Below are 15,365 nucleotides of genomic sequence, written 5' to 3'. Positions count from 1 at the left end.
TACACTCAAAGTGGAGCCTAGTCTGCCCAGTTGCTAGGATGCTGCAGAAGGACTGAAATTGACAAGCATAAAGATATATTATGTACATTCCGTAACTGGGCTAAAACACCCCAGCGTGGAATTTTCCAGGCAGGTGCTGTAAGCAATAAAATACAGGGAAAAAAACATCTCAGTGCTCATATCTTACACAAAGTTTCAAAGTCCAAGTTTGTTCCAGTTGGGCCCATCACCAGAAAAATGGGAGAGGGCCTCTATCTAGTGAGAAAGGTATGCGCTAATAAGAACAGTCTATTCATTAATGAAAAAAGCCAACCTTAGAGAAACAAAACCTAACCACGGCCAATTCTCAGAAATAGCCAAGGATTAGTTTAGATCATGATTCAAAATGGCATCTAATTAGAAAATGGTGCAGCAAATGCTAACTTACATAGGATAATGTGTAAGCAGAAACATTTCTATTCTAACAGAATGCCCCCAGCTGAAGGTTAGCGCCTTTAACAAGGGAGCAGAACTTTAATGCTGGTATAATCCAGCTTCCGTCACTAGTGGGCAGAATATTCTAACAAATAAAACAAGGACCACTTAGAGCCTGAGAGGACTGAAATCCCCACCGTCTCTGTGGGGCCTTTGTTCACAGCAACAGCTGTGAACTGAAAACATTGGAATTTCGGGGCTCCTTGCTTCTACTGGCCATTAGAAGCCCTTAGCACTCCATTGTCTTCAATAAAACTCCTAACATGCCAATGTTCTAATATAGCCTTATAGCGCGCCATAGCGGCTGTAATGGCTATTAAAGGCCCGCTGAATCGTTAAAGGCCCGAGCCGAAGGCGAGGGACTTTAACGAGACAGCGGGACTTTAATAGCCGGTATAGCCCTGCTACGAAGGGCTATAAGGCTATTAGAACATTCTGCCACTAGAGGGCAGAATGTTCTATCAAATTAAACAAAAGGTTCTCGAAGCTCGAGGGGATATAAATTCCCTCGAGCTTCGAACATTGTAGAACATTGGATTGTTGCTCTGCCGTCTTTACCTGCCTGTAGAATCAGGGAGCACTCCATTGTCTGCAATAGAGCTCCCAACATTCCAATGTTCTAATAATACAGATATTATGACTGGGTCATAAATAAATCAGGCCTAAAGTCATAAGCTTACAACCTTAACTAGTATGAACTGCTTTGCTTTACTGATTCCCTCTCCATCCTTTGGACCTTTCCAACAATTGCAACTAGGTACTAGTTAATAGTGATTTGAAATTTTGATTTGTGTTTGTATTTTCTTGGTACTTTTTGCCTTAAAACATATAGACTCATGACTTTGGTTCCCCTAGGTTTTGAATTTTGGTCTCCTTTTGCTTGATACATGTTTCTCTATTTTACTAAATTGATTGGAGAATTTATTGGGCTGTTCTTCTGACTTTAAAGTTGTTGTTACCAACAATAAACGTAACAATCATTTCTCTGGAAGAATAATTTCTTCTTCTGCCACAGCAATCAATGAAGAAATAATGTTACTCTTAGAGCAATTGTATGACCTATAGTGTCATTAACTTAATAAGGAGACCTCCTTCTCAAATTAGTAACCCACTTTCTCACTCCTGCAAAACCAGCACTTTTTGCCATCACTTAGAAAATAAAAAAAATTTAAACTGTGAAAAAAAAAGTTTTTTCCGGATTGCCTGCTGTGAAAAAAAACGTTTTTACCGGATTGCCTGTTTCTGGAATCTGGGAAGAAGGTGACCTTAGCACAGTAAACATTTGTTGAAGCTATATGTAGACTAAAACATGCTTTCATACAGGGCATGTTTTTCCCAAATTCTTAGAAAAAAACCACTTCATTTTGACATACTTTGTCTATTTTCTCAGGCCACTTCAGGGTAAATCACATCCATATGTGGGTGTAGCAAAAGCACAAGAATTCATGGGGTTATTTATGAGAGCCCTGCAAGGCATTTGTAGCATGTAAAGTGATACATGCGTGACACAGAGTTCTCATTAAGATTCATGAAGACACGCACAGCCACCCTGCATGGCTATGAGTGGCCTCATAAATCATGACGAATTTGACTAAGCACAAACAGCTGAGTTGCCTTTTTCTGCACCCGGGAGGCGTTCCATAGGCTTTGCAGTGGGTTTTTCCACGCAACACCCATGGAATTTGACGTTGCCCCAGATTTACAAAAACATGTAAACGTGGGAAAGAGCCAAATCTGTACACCTCCAGAGGTGAGGCGTAATGAGGAGAAATACCTTAATTTCTTGTTGTTTTTTCCTCTTTCCAATGTGTGCTGCATTCTCCAGCCCACATAGAAAGAGGAAAACCTCTCTTGGAAATGTTTTTCTGCAGGAAGGTGCCCCTTCCCGCACAAAAAAAGACCTGCCTACAATGAAGGCACCCGTGCAGAGTAGTGCAAGGGTGCCTATGTTGGTGCTAGGCTTCTGAAACAGTGCCAGCACAGGGAGAAAGGACAGGAATGCACTGTATTGCTTACCTACAGTGCATTCCTGCCCTTTCACTTTGGCGCAGGACAGCACAGCAAGGTGCCTGCAGCGCTGCCCAAGGCAAAACGTCCATACATGAGGCCCCTGGTTTGGATTGATTAAGCGCGAACTGCTCCAAATCTCAAAAAAGCACACAATTCTTAGGTGATTACCCTCTGCATTTAAGGGGTTAGATCACCACTCTGCTGTATAAAGTACACATTATTCAAATAGTTAAATAAAGTCAGGTACGCATTTTAATCAGGTATTGAGAACTGTCATCGTAAAATGCTTTGCCAACATTTACAACAGGCTCACTTTGCCAAGAGGCATCCCTACGGCAATACTTTATTTGGTGAGTGCAGCACTAAAGTTTATTGAAGCAGAGTTTGCATAAGTAATGTGTAACAGCCGGTTTTCTTTGGTACCTCTACAGGATCAGCAGTAAGCATGAATACCGCCTGAGGAGCAATATGTCCTATAAAGAGGAGTGAGTTAGAAAATGTCATCACAAGGATTCATCATTTACAAGGAAGCACCATGGCATTAGCTTCAAGTGACGTCCAAAAGGAAACCAACAGTGCAAGACTTTTTTTACAAACATTTTATTCTGATAACACTGTTATTAGCAAGCAAGAAATATTTTATTTCCCTCTCGAACGCCTACATCAAGTATTTAAGCCAGGTAGGTGAAAAACTGTTGTCACTGGGCTTCCATGTTTTGTAGAGGCATTCTTAAAAAAAAAATATTCTAAAATGATCCTGATTCACAAAATATTTTGTGCACATAAATACAACTCAGGGGAACAAAACACCTTGTAAATCTAAACACCCCAGGCAGATTTACAAGGAAGTTCCGCAGCACAGGATCGCAAGCCCTTTGGCTGCGCCACACTGCAGCACTTCCAAAGCACAGGATTGCGATATATTTACAATAATATGTTGCACTCCTGTGCTCTCCCCTGCGCTGGTGCACACACTGCTTTCATGTGCCAGCGTCATGGGGAGTTTGTTTTTGTGCAGGAAGGGGCACCTTCCCGCACAACAACAATCACTACAGGCATTTTCATCTGTCAATGTGTGCTGTAGAATGCAGCACACATTGAAAGAGAAAAAAACCAAGGAGAAATTAAAACATTTCTCCTCATTGCGCCTCGCTATGCCACCCCTAGGGTGGCGTAGAATTCAGACGCATTTCCAGATTTACGATTCCTCATAAATCTGGAAATGTGCTTTGTTCCATGGGTGTTGGAACACCCACAGCAACACCCATGGAACACCCCTTTCATGCAGAGTATCTGTGTAAAGGTGCCTATTTACAAGGACAGGAAAAGCCACGCAGGGTGGCTTTTCCTGTCCTTGTAAATATGTAGCAGTAACATGCGCCACCAGTACGTCACAAAAAGTGACATACTGGTGTTGCAGGGGGCTTGTAAATCAGCCCCCAATCCTTTTTCAGAGAGTCGAGATTTGTGACATTTTGCATCTGTAAAGTGCGTTTTCGTACGCTGCATGTCAACCCTTTATAGGAACTGTTGTATTTTCAAGCTTGGGTTTAAAATGGGATTGTGATAGATTCTGTTTGGGACATTAGTCTCATGTAGAGGAGCACAGATAGTATTGTATTTGTAGACATACACATGCCTCTTGCAGGTAGCTTCTCACCTTCAAAATGTGCTCAAACGTCTGTAAAATACCGAATCGGTATTTTTACCGAATCGGTATTTTTCTGATGTAGGTGGGACTCTTCAGAGTCCCAGGAGCCTTAACGAATCGGTATTTTACCATCAAATCCAATTTGATGGTAAAATACCGATTCAGGTGTGCATGCACATGTGTGCATGCACACCTATGCCATGTGACAGGCAGACCTGCCCTTAGGGCAGGTCTGCCTGCCACATGGCACCCGTGCCTGTTTTGGGGGTGGCAGAGGGTGTCAAAGTGACACCCCCTGCACCCTTGTGTGAATCGGTATTTACCGATTCTGTAAATACAGAATCGGTAATGCCCATTCATTCCTATGGGCTTTGAAGCCCATAGGAATGAATGGCCATTACCGATTCTGTATTTACAGAATCGGTAAATACCGATTGTTAAAGATTCGGTATTTGAACATCTGGATATACCTACATATCCACACATTAGATTTACCGATTTTTAATTACCGAATCGGTAAAATTCGGTAATTATAAATCGGTAAATCTAATTTACCTACATCTGGCCCTAAATGCTTTGTCAGAGTGGAAACTGCAAGGCAACACTTCCACATTTAATTGGAAAGCAAGGCATTCCGTTATTTTCTAAGAACACTCAAAATTTTATTGGAAGATGCAATGAAAACGTTACATGTCACAAGTCAAATTTTCAACAAATTGATAAATGTATAATTTTGCAACCATTAGGAATTATGCATACTTTATTTTTCATGATTTGGGGCCCGATGTAGGTGGCCTTTACCGGTCGGTAACGGCCGATTTCGGCCATACCGAATCGGTATTCATACCGATTCGGTATTTTACATATGTAGGTGGGACTCTTCTGAGTCCCAGAGGCCTTACAGAATCGGTATTTTACCATGAAATAAAACCTCATGGTAAAATACCGATTCCGGTGTGCATGCACATGTGTGCATGCACACCTATGCCATGTGACAGGCAGACCTGCCCTTAGGGCATGTATGCCTGCCACATGGCACCCACGCCTGTATTGGGGGTGCCAGAGGGTGTCAAAGTGACACCCCCTGCACCCTTGATGGATTCGGTATTTACCGATTCGGTAAATACCGAATCGGTAATGCCCATTGATTCCTATGGGCTTCAAAGCCCATAGGAAGCAATGGGCATTACCGATTCGGTATTTACCGAATCGGTAAATACCGATTTTTACCGAATCGGTAATCAAAACATCTGGATTACCTACATTTCCCCTCCTCCAATTTACCACTTCTTAAATACCGAATCGGTATGATTCGGTATTTAAGAAGTGGTAAAGTGGAGTTCACCTACATCGGGCCCCTGGAGTACTCCTTGAAATCTACGGGGCATATTTACAATGAAGTGCTGGAGTGTGGCGTTAGCTTTCTTGGCTTAATGCTGCACTCGACCACTTCAGAAATGCACGGCTGCACCAAATTTACAACAATATGGTGCAGCCCTGCATTTCCCCCTTGCGCTGGCGCTAAATTTAGCAGCCTAGTGCCAACACATGCACCCTTGGGTGACTGCGTTGAGGGGAAGATTGTTTATGTGCAGGAACGTCTCCCTTCCTGCATATAAACAATCTTTAAATTACGTTTTGTAACTGTTTTTGTGTGCTGCTTAATGCAGCACACATAGAAGTTGAAAATCATCAGGGTCACCTTCCCACACATAAACAATCAATGGCAATTTGCTGTTTCTATATGTGCTGTACAATGCAAAATAATGCATTTCTTCTCATTTTGCCTGCTTAAGACCTAGTTTTTTCTGGTCTTAATCTTGGCGCAGCCTCCTATTTACACCATCCTTGTAAATAGGTGGCAGTGTCAAAATCAGTGTTTGTTGCAGTGGAACACCCACTGTAACACCCATTTCCCTCCCCTTTCACGCTAAGTGCAGCATGAAAGGGTGCCTTATTTACAAGGCAGCATTAAGCCATGTTAAGTGGATTAACGCTGCCTTGGCGATAAGGCGAAGCCCTTAACGCCGCCATGTCACTGAAACTGACGTTGTGGTGGCAACAGGGGCTTGTAAATGCCCCTACCTCTCCTGTAGAATTCTAAACTTCTTTGTGATTCTTGTGACTAGGAAAGTGTCCATTGAAAGTTAGAATTCTTCCCCAAACAGAAATGTACCTGTAGAGGACAAGATTTACAATTTCTTAACTTGACCTTTGTGAATCAGGCTACATATGTATTGAATAATAAACTGTTTGAACTCTTCTTACTATGACAGAAAGAAATTGCAATTTACAGAGACATTATTTTGTGTGCATGAGTGTATCTTTCTCCATCCTATCGCCATGATATTCTCTTTTTTCTCTAAGCCCTTATTATAAGCTAAGTGAAATAGGGGGAGATATTTATCACACGTGGTAAAAATAATTTCCAGAAGACGAGGTATGTACCACATGAGGCAAAAACCACCGATTCAGAGTTTTTAACTTACAAATGATACATAACATACATAATTTATCACACTGCATTCTGTATGTTTTGCCTTTTATATGGGCCTTTTGCCCCTATAAATTTCAGCAGGTTTGACCTGCAGGAATCTATTGAGGAAACTGCTAGAGTGTGAATATTATCACACATCTCGTAATCAAATCTGCACAGTTTCGGATTATAGCTCTGCACTGTAATTAGAGTGTATGTTTCCTGCCATTCTGTCACTCCTGATTTCTGCCCTGTATTGATGACTCCAAGGACCACAAGGCAGGCACTGTTTTCTTCCTGCAAGTGCACCTCAAACACAGACCCCGTGGTCAGAAAGGTTTAACACAGAGTATGGTAGAAGCCAGACTCTAATTGGAAGAAACCTGGAAAAGTAATTAGAGCAGTGCATTTTAAAATAGATTTATTTGAACTAAGTAATTTAATTTTCTGGAGAACTAGATGTACAATCGGAGGCAGAGGGAGATAAAGAGATTCACCAAGAGTAAAACAATGTTTTACCTTGCATATAATTCTATACCCTTTATCTTTAACTATGTTCCCTTCACCCAGTACCCATAAACCTGTATGCCTAATCAGCACCATTATCCCTGTACCTCATGCCCTTAACCCGTATCTCTCACACTCAGTGTTCTGTGTATGTGTGTGTGTTTGTGTGTTTGTATGTGTGCATATGTGCCTATGTGTGAGGTGTATGGACACAAACACATTTTAAAATCTTAGTTTCGATGTAGTAACTCCTGATGTTATTGTTCTAAGTAACCACAACAAAATTAACTCCTTGCGTGCTCCCGTCGGCCAACTACCTCCCTAGTGCTGCCGTTGGCCAATGGCCGACGGAGCCCCACCCACCCTTTAGAACGCCCGCACCGCGGTGGAAAACTGCTGCGGCTAAGGCGTTAATGTAACAGAAAATCTGACTACATTGTTCATCATGTGTAATATCTGCGATGTAATGGTTTTCGATGTGGCCTCAATTAAGATGAAATAAAGCAAACAAAAGTTTCGATAGATAGATAGATAGATAGATAGATAGTTAGATAGATAGATAGATAGATAGATAGATAGATAGATAGATAGATAGATAGATAGATAGATAGATAGATAGATAGATAGATAGATAGATAGATAGATAGATAGATAGATAGATAGATAGATAGATAGATAGATAGATAGATAGATAGATAGATAGATAGATAGATAGATAGATAGATAGATAGATAGATAGATAGATAGATAGATAGATAGATAGATAGATAGATAGATAGATAGATAGATAGATATGTAACCTGCTAGCAGTCGCCAATAGGTAAATTATGGATAGGAGTATGTTTCGGTAGGAAAAGCATTTTTTGACTTGCTTATAACTTTAGCGCCATTTGCAGAATCTTCACAAAACTTTAAAAATATGTGTGTTGGTGATTTTAGTTGTATTTGAAAGTTTTGTGGTGATCCATGAAGAAGGGACAGAGAAAAATGGGATGGCAAAAAAATGTGCATTTCCCAAGTTAATTCCCATCAGAATGCACTTCAGCCTGTGTGTATCGCGTATTTAGTGTAATCTAGGCAACTAAAACTCTTCTGCAATATTTTCTTTTCTATATTGTGTCAAGCTGGGCAATTTATTATGAGAAGTGTCCGTAAATCTCAGATTCTGCAGGAAAAACAGCAGCAGCGGCAAACACATAATTCCAGTGACCCTGAAGATAGGTCAAACTACCACCCACAGCCAATCATCCATGCTTCAGAAAGGGCACCCACAATCCTGTTCGAAGTGCTTCCCAGCCTCCAAGGGGTTATGAAGCACTGCATACATTTTCAATACATTTCAATATAATACAAAGAATCACAGACCCGTACATAACATGAGAAAAATCAAAATACAAATGCTATCATACTTAAAGGTCTCATCTTGAAAAATGGGACCTGTTGAAGGCACCCTCGTGCACTAGAACTACCAGTCAGCAAACAGATTTCAGTGGCTATATTTTCATCTTTTTGCACTTTTTGGTAATTCTCATCACCCAACTAGATTTGGCTTTGGAGCAGCTCAATGTGACCAGCCCTACCACAAAGCATGCAACAAGACATTGATAAACGGTGAGAGAGTAGGGGAAAGTTCAACTTTTGAGGGGTTCGTTTATCGCATTTAAGAGCCAATAGGTCTCGCCTTGGGACCTTATAAATGTTTAGCCATGCAACAGCTGATGTTGTAGCACCAAGGATATTGTGCTGGATAACTAAACACTTATAAGGTCCCAAAGGCGAGACCTGTTGGCTATGCCAGTGCTTGTTCTTTAAAGTGGAAGGAAGGTCCGTTGAAATAGATGAGGGGTTGCTCCTTTGCCGCAGGAGAATGGGGACCCTTGCCTCAGGGTGATGCCTCCTGACACACTTCTATGTTCGGGGCGTCCCCCTAAGCACAGCTAAAAATCCACAATAGGTTGAGTGAGGAGATCTAGGTTGCAGTGATTAGTATTAACAAGTAATCACAAATCTTCTGAGAGATTATATCATGATGATGCTTTTATTCTTGTATCGATATTTCTTCCTTCATATCTGATTCAAGTGCTTTATCCATGAAATTTGCTGCTACTACTGATGTAGGGTTCCTGGTCCGTATGTTGCTCTTATGTTCGTGGATTCTTATTTTATTTTTCCTCTCAGTCTTGCCTACATATGCCAAGCTGCACGGGCACTTTAACATGTATATGATGTTGGCGGTGTCACAATTCCCATTAACTCGGAGTTTGATATTGGTGCCCTTCATAGGATGGGTTATGGTGGCTCCTTCGATGATGTTTTTGCAGTTTCTGCAATTACGACAAGGTACAGTTCCTTTATAGTTGCGTTGCGTGATATCCTTGGGTCTCGGAGTTATGAGTTCTTTCAGGTGTTTCCTTCTGGCATTGGCAAAGATGGGTTTGTTCTTGAATATACCATTGAAGGCCGGTTCCAAGGGTAGTATGGGCCAATGCTTTAAGATGTTTTTTTTGTATTGTTGGCTCAGAGTGGAAAATTTGGACACCACAACTGTGCAAGATTCTTTGGAACTGGTGGTATTAGTGAGTAGGTCTTTCCGTTATTTTTCAGAACAGCGGGTTTTGGCTTGTTCCAGGATGTTTTTAGGACAACCCCTTGTGCTAAAGCGGTTGACCATATCTTCTGCTTGTTGTTCATATTTGATTGGGTTGGATATAATTCTTTTGACTCAAAACAAATTTAGAGTAAGGAAGATGGTTCTTTAGAGCATTGTTGTGAAAATTGTCATAATGCAAGATGTTATTTCTGTCTCTGTGTTTTCTGTATAGGTTAGTTTCAAGGAAGTTACCAACTCTGCTTATGAGTACGTCCAGAAAAGCTATGGATTTGGCATTGACTTCATAGGTGAATTGAATCCTGTCATTTATATTGTTGAGTTCATTTAGTGAGACTATAAGACTGTCGTATGAACCCTTCCAGATGATGAAAATATCATCAATATATCTGAAGAATTTGATAGCATGATTTTTCCAAATGGTGGTGTTCAGTTTATGATTTTCTTCAAATGTATTCATGAAGATATTCGCATATGAAGGGGCGGCACAATTACCCATCAATGTACCCATTATTTGTAGGTAACATTGGTCGGTCCATCTGAAATAGCTCTTATATAGTGTAAATTGTAGTATTTCCATCAGGAATACTTGAAATTCAGGATCCAGATCGGATTGTAATAATGTTTCTTCCATGGCTTCAATTCCGAGGTTGTGCGGAATGGAGGTGTATAGTGAATTGACATCAGCTGTGCAGAGCCATATTTCATAATCCTTGTTCAATGTAATATTGTTTATTTTGGAAAGAAAATCTATGGTGTCTCTGATATATGTATTCATAGTGATGACAAAAGGTTGCAAGTATTTATCCAAAGGTTTTCCAACAGGTTCATGTATGCTTCCTCTAGTTGATACTATTGGTCGAAACGGTGGATGTTGTCTGTTCTTGTGCACTTTGGAAAGCATATACAGAAATTGGGTTTTATGATTGTGAGGCGTGAGTAACTTACTCGTCTTGGCGTTGATAACTCCATTGTCTATTGCTTTCTTAATCAGTATTTTAAGGATGTTAGCAAAATGTTCAGTGGGGTTGTATTCCAGTACGCAATACATGTCCTTGTCAGCAACGTGTTTTTCTACTTTTTCCCGATAACATTTAGAATCTATTATTACTAGGGCACCACCCTTGTCTACGTTGTGGCAAATTATGTCTGGATTTTCTGAAAAATGATTTAAGATGTTGAGTCCATGCTTTGTTAGGTTGCGGTGTTTAGAACTGTGCATGAAATTGAATTTCTGAATGTCCAGCTTGACTGAGTTCTCAAAGCAATCCAAATTCATATGGCTTACAGGAGCCAGATATGTGCTGTTGGAACTTAATACCAGTAGATGATCTGGTTCATCAGGAAGTCGTTCAGACAAAACGTTGTAAAAAAATGTGTGAGGCATATATTCCTCATCAGTTTAAATAGACTAATTTCTAGCTTTAGATTGTTGGTAATACTTGTGGGCACAAAGGAGGTGCCTTTTTGAAAAACTTTGATTTCAGTGGCATCTAGGTGCATGGATGAGATGTTTATGACTAAGTTATTGGCGTCCTCTTCCCCTTGAGTTGTTTGCTCATGGTTGGGGGATTCCTGATTTCTTTTTCCCCTTCTTTTTCCTTTGCCTATTCTTGGGTCGTCCTTTTCTGTGGTACCTTCTTCTAAAAAAGGAACATTGGATGTTTGTAAGGAGTCTGTGCTAGTTTATGGTTTTTCCAAGTTAGGTGCAGTTGGTTTGCGTCTGGAATCGCTCTCAGATGAAGAAGTATCTGTTTCTGTATGTTGACTGTAAGGTTTATTCTGTCTTTGTCTGGCGTATACCTCAGCCCATCAATATACCTCTCCTAACTTGTAGTCAATCGTATCTCGTTTGTATTTGCGATTTTTTCTGTCTTTGATCTCTTTAGTATATATTTCCAATTGACCATTGATATCTTCTAAGGGTTTTGCCATTTCATCAGTTGTCATGAAATGTATCATTTCTGATTTTGTGTGGGAGATCTCTTTGAATAGGTCCTCTAGAATCTTAGACAGTTCTTCAATAATTAAGAGTATGAGGTCAAGGAAACATTTATTTAAAATAGCGTACCATTTTTCCACAAATTTGGGATTGTTTTTGCATAGCAGAGGTTTTAGGGGAATCCGTAAACCCCTGGGAATCCTTTGCGCACAATGATAATTGATTAGTGTGCTGGCGTGCAGGTGTTGATTTTTTTTCTCTCTTCGTTAAGTATAAAAGTTGTCTGAAGCAGCTGTCTTTATTGCGAGAAGTAGATGGCGGAGCGGTATCTTCTTGTATCAGAGCATACATTTTATCAGCGTCTTCTTCAGCAAATGCAAAATGTCAGCTCTGAGTTCGGTTAGACTAGATATTTCGTTGTAGCCATGTTTAGACCCAAAGGCCCAAAGAATCTCGCACAGTTGTGGTGTCCAAATTTTCCACCCTGAGCCAACAATACAAAAATAACAACTTAAGGCATTGGCCCAGACTACCCTTGGAACCGGCCTTCAAAGGTATATTCAAGAACAAACCCATCTTTGCCAATACCAGAAGGAAACACCTGAAAGAACTCATAACTCCTAGACCCAAGGATATCACACAATGCAACTATAAAGGAACTGTACCTTGCCATAATTGCAGCAACTGCAACAACATCATCAAAGGAGCCACCATAAGCCATTCTATGAAGGGCACCGATATCAAACTCCGAGTCAATGGGCATTGTGACACCGCCAACGTCATATACATGTTATAGTGCCAGTGCGGCTTGGCATACGTAGGCAAAACTGGGAGGAAAATTAAAATAAGAATCCACGAACATAAGAGCAACATACGGACCAGGAACCCTAATTCAGTGGTAGCAGGGCATTTTATGGATAACCATCATAACATCAGCCAATTACAATTCCTTATTTTGGAAACGATCAAGAAAACAGAAGGAAGAGACAATAACAAACATCTCTTACAGAGAGAAAATTATTGGATTAAACTTCTGAATTAATTGAAACCGCACGGTCTTAATGACCGGATGGAATTCTCCTGTTATTTATAGTGACCTATGAACGGCTTTTAGAATAAGAACGGATACTCTTCGAATTAAGAATTTCTTTTTAACCATTCATATTTCACCGTTCATTGATTCGTGTATATGCATACAAATTTGCTACAATATGTTAAATTCTGGAATTTGAATGTTCTTGGAATTGTTTGTATATCCACACCGCATCTCTGGTAACCTAACACTATCTATGTTGTTCAGTAACACGCTGGCATGCATTTTGATTGACCTGTTGATAACGAGACAACACACAGTCTATTTTATTTTAGTTTTGATGGATTGCACTTAATCGCTGTCCCCAACCTAACATATCGTAAATAATTCTCCAACCTTGGGGCACTATCCTCCTTGCACACATCACTTATTTCATCACACTATCAGCCATTTAATTTCATTTAGACACAAAGTGTCACATATTCTCATCTATTTTTTTCTCACCCACACTTTTCTGCGATTGCATTACTGGTGGAATTCGGGACGATCCTTTAATCTGCTTTGTCATCTTGAGTTTCAATCCTTCACAAAAGCTTGATCTTGTTCAATCCTTTATTTTTACCATCTGTTTAACAACATCATTCTTCGCTGGATATTATCACAACTGTCTACCACAGATACGTAACCCATCACTGTGGTGGGTCCAATGTTCACCATCTTTTTTCAAGGAGTGGTCTCCTCATGTTTTCTTTGCATTGTTCATTTAGTAGACACTCTCCCCTGATGAAGGGCTATATCATTGTCCGAAATGCATCGGGAGACTCGTTTTAAAAGATGTGATTATTCAACCATTCAACTTTAAAGCACCTGTATCAGATATGAAGGGAGAAATATTGATACAAGAATAATATCTTCATCATGATATAAAGTCTCAGAAGATTTGTCATTACTTGTTAACACCAATCACTGCAACCTAGATCTCCTCACTCAACCAATTGAGAGTTCTTAGCTGTGCTCAGGGGGATGCCCCCTAATCTAGGGGACGCTACCTGCATTTTCAATTCATTACACTCACTGATCAAAGAGTGATACCCCTGAAGCACGCTACAAAGTACCAATCAGAAGAACATTTCAAAATAAGCTGTGCGTCTTCCACTACAGGGGTTTACACTCCTATATTCACCAGCGGCAGAAGGCAGGGCACGCTGATATTGGACACCACATTTGTAAACGGTGATAGCAGTAGCTGTAAATTGGAAATATAAAACACCCAGGAGCGCATGCAAAATAAATGACCTTGAAAAAAAAAGTGAAATGACAGCCTCACTGTCAAACGGTTTTAAGGGGCAGCCACAGTCCACCAGTGCCTCAAACAAAAACAAGCATTTGCAAAGTAATCGGTCTCGCCTTTGAGACCTTATATGTATTTAGCTATGCAGCACATTAGCCTGGGTGCTGAAACATCTACTGTTCTTTATCATATAGGGAAAGTGAGCACCAAAGTGCGTGACAATCTAAATATGGGAACACATGAAGAGAAATATTGTCTTTCAACGGGAAATGGTTTAGTCAAAGCTCTGTTTTTAATATAAAATCAGGGCCTTCGGTGGTCATATCACTGAAAATATAAGATTTGAAAAAAATATTGTCTGCGGGTGCTCGTGGAAGACAATTTCTATGGACTGGAATCTTGTGTCTTTGCTGATAAGGCGATAAAATTATTGCCGCTTTTCGCCCGAAAACGGGCGCAAAAGCGAAAATGACCGATTTAATTATCTGAACATGTAAAGTACATGTTCTTTCCATAAGGTATGTGCACCCTGCCTTAGAACTCACTAAGCCTGCCATAGGGATGACTTATACAAGAACCGGGGGGAAGTCTGGCTTCGCCACTGCTTTAAATGCCAAGATGGTGAAGCTTTTAAACTGCTCTTCCAGCCTGCACATCGTGGGCTTGGAGTCTTGTTTTACTCATGTCCCACCCAGTATGGCACAACTAGTCCTGCTATCCCAGAGGGGACCCTCTAACTGACATGCCCTGGCCACCATTTAGTAGGGACTATCTATCTATCTATCTATCTATCTATCTATCTATCTATCTATCTATCTATCTATCTATCTATCTATCTATCTATCTATCTATCTATCTATCTATCTATCTATCTATCTATCTATCTATCTATCTATCTATCTATCTATCTATCTATCTATCTATCTATCTACCGTATTTTCCGACGTATAAGACGACCCGGCGTATAAGACGACCCCCTACTTTGCTTAATAAAATGTAGGTTTCGTGCTATACTCGCCGTATAAGACTACCCCCACTTCCAGTGCCCAGTGCAGTCCAACGCAGTCCTGCATAGCCATTTTGAGAATGTATTTTATTTTATTTTGGCTCGTACTTTGTATGCTTTGTATGCTTTTGTAACCTGCACACTTATCACTTTTTCTCCAGGAATGTACCGATTGCTACCTCATGTATTTTGGTTGCTCGCTATTGTCACTTTTGATCCATGTAACTTAATGTTTGCTTTTGTAATTTGTCCATTGTTATTGTTGCTCACATCAGCCCATTTTTATATAATGCAGAAGCAGTCTGACACCTTCGGGTGTAGTCTGCGCTATGTAAAAACACATGAAAACATTCCTTCAAATTTAGCA

General features: G+C 40.3%; 1 protein-coding gene across 1 annotated transcript in view; it reads left to right on the top strand.

Moving 5' to 3' along the window:
• The first annotated feature begins 3,007 nt into the window (after positions 1 to 3,007).
• LOC147731638 (indolethylamine N-methyltransferase-like) overlaps positions 3,008 to 15,365 on the top strand; it is a 31,214-nt gene continuing 18,856 nt past the window's right edge. Inside the window, exon 1 of the mRNA XM_086958778.1 lies at positions 3,008 to 3,164. Coding sequence (XP_086814904.1) covers positions 3,020 to 3,164 — 145 coding nt within the window. The 5' untranslated portion in view covers positions 3,008 to 3,019. The remainder of the gene's footprint in view (positions 3,165 to 15,365) is intronic.

Source organism: Lissotriton vulgaris, chromosome 2_1 (assembly GCF_964263255.1).
Source record: "Lissotriton vulgaris chromosome 2_1, aLisVul1.2, whole genome shotgun sequence".
NCBI lineage: Eukaryota > Metazoa > Chordata > Amphibia > Caudata > Salamandridae > Lissotriton > Lissotriton vulgaris.
This window is presented reverse-complemented; position numbering and strand designations above follow the sequence as displayed.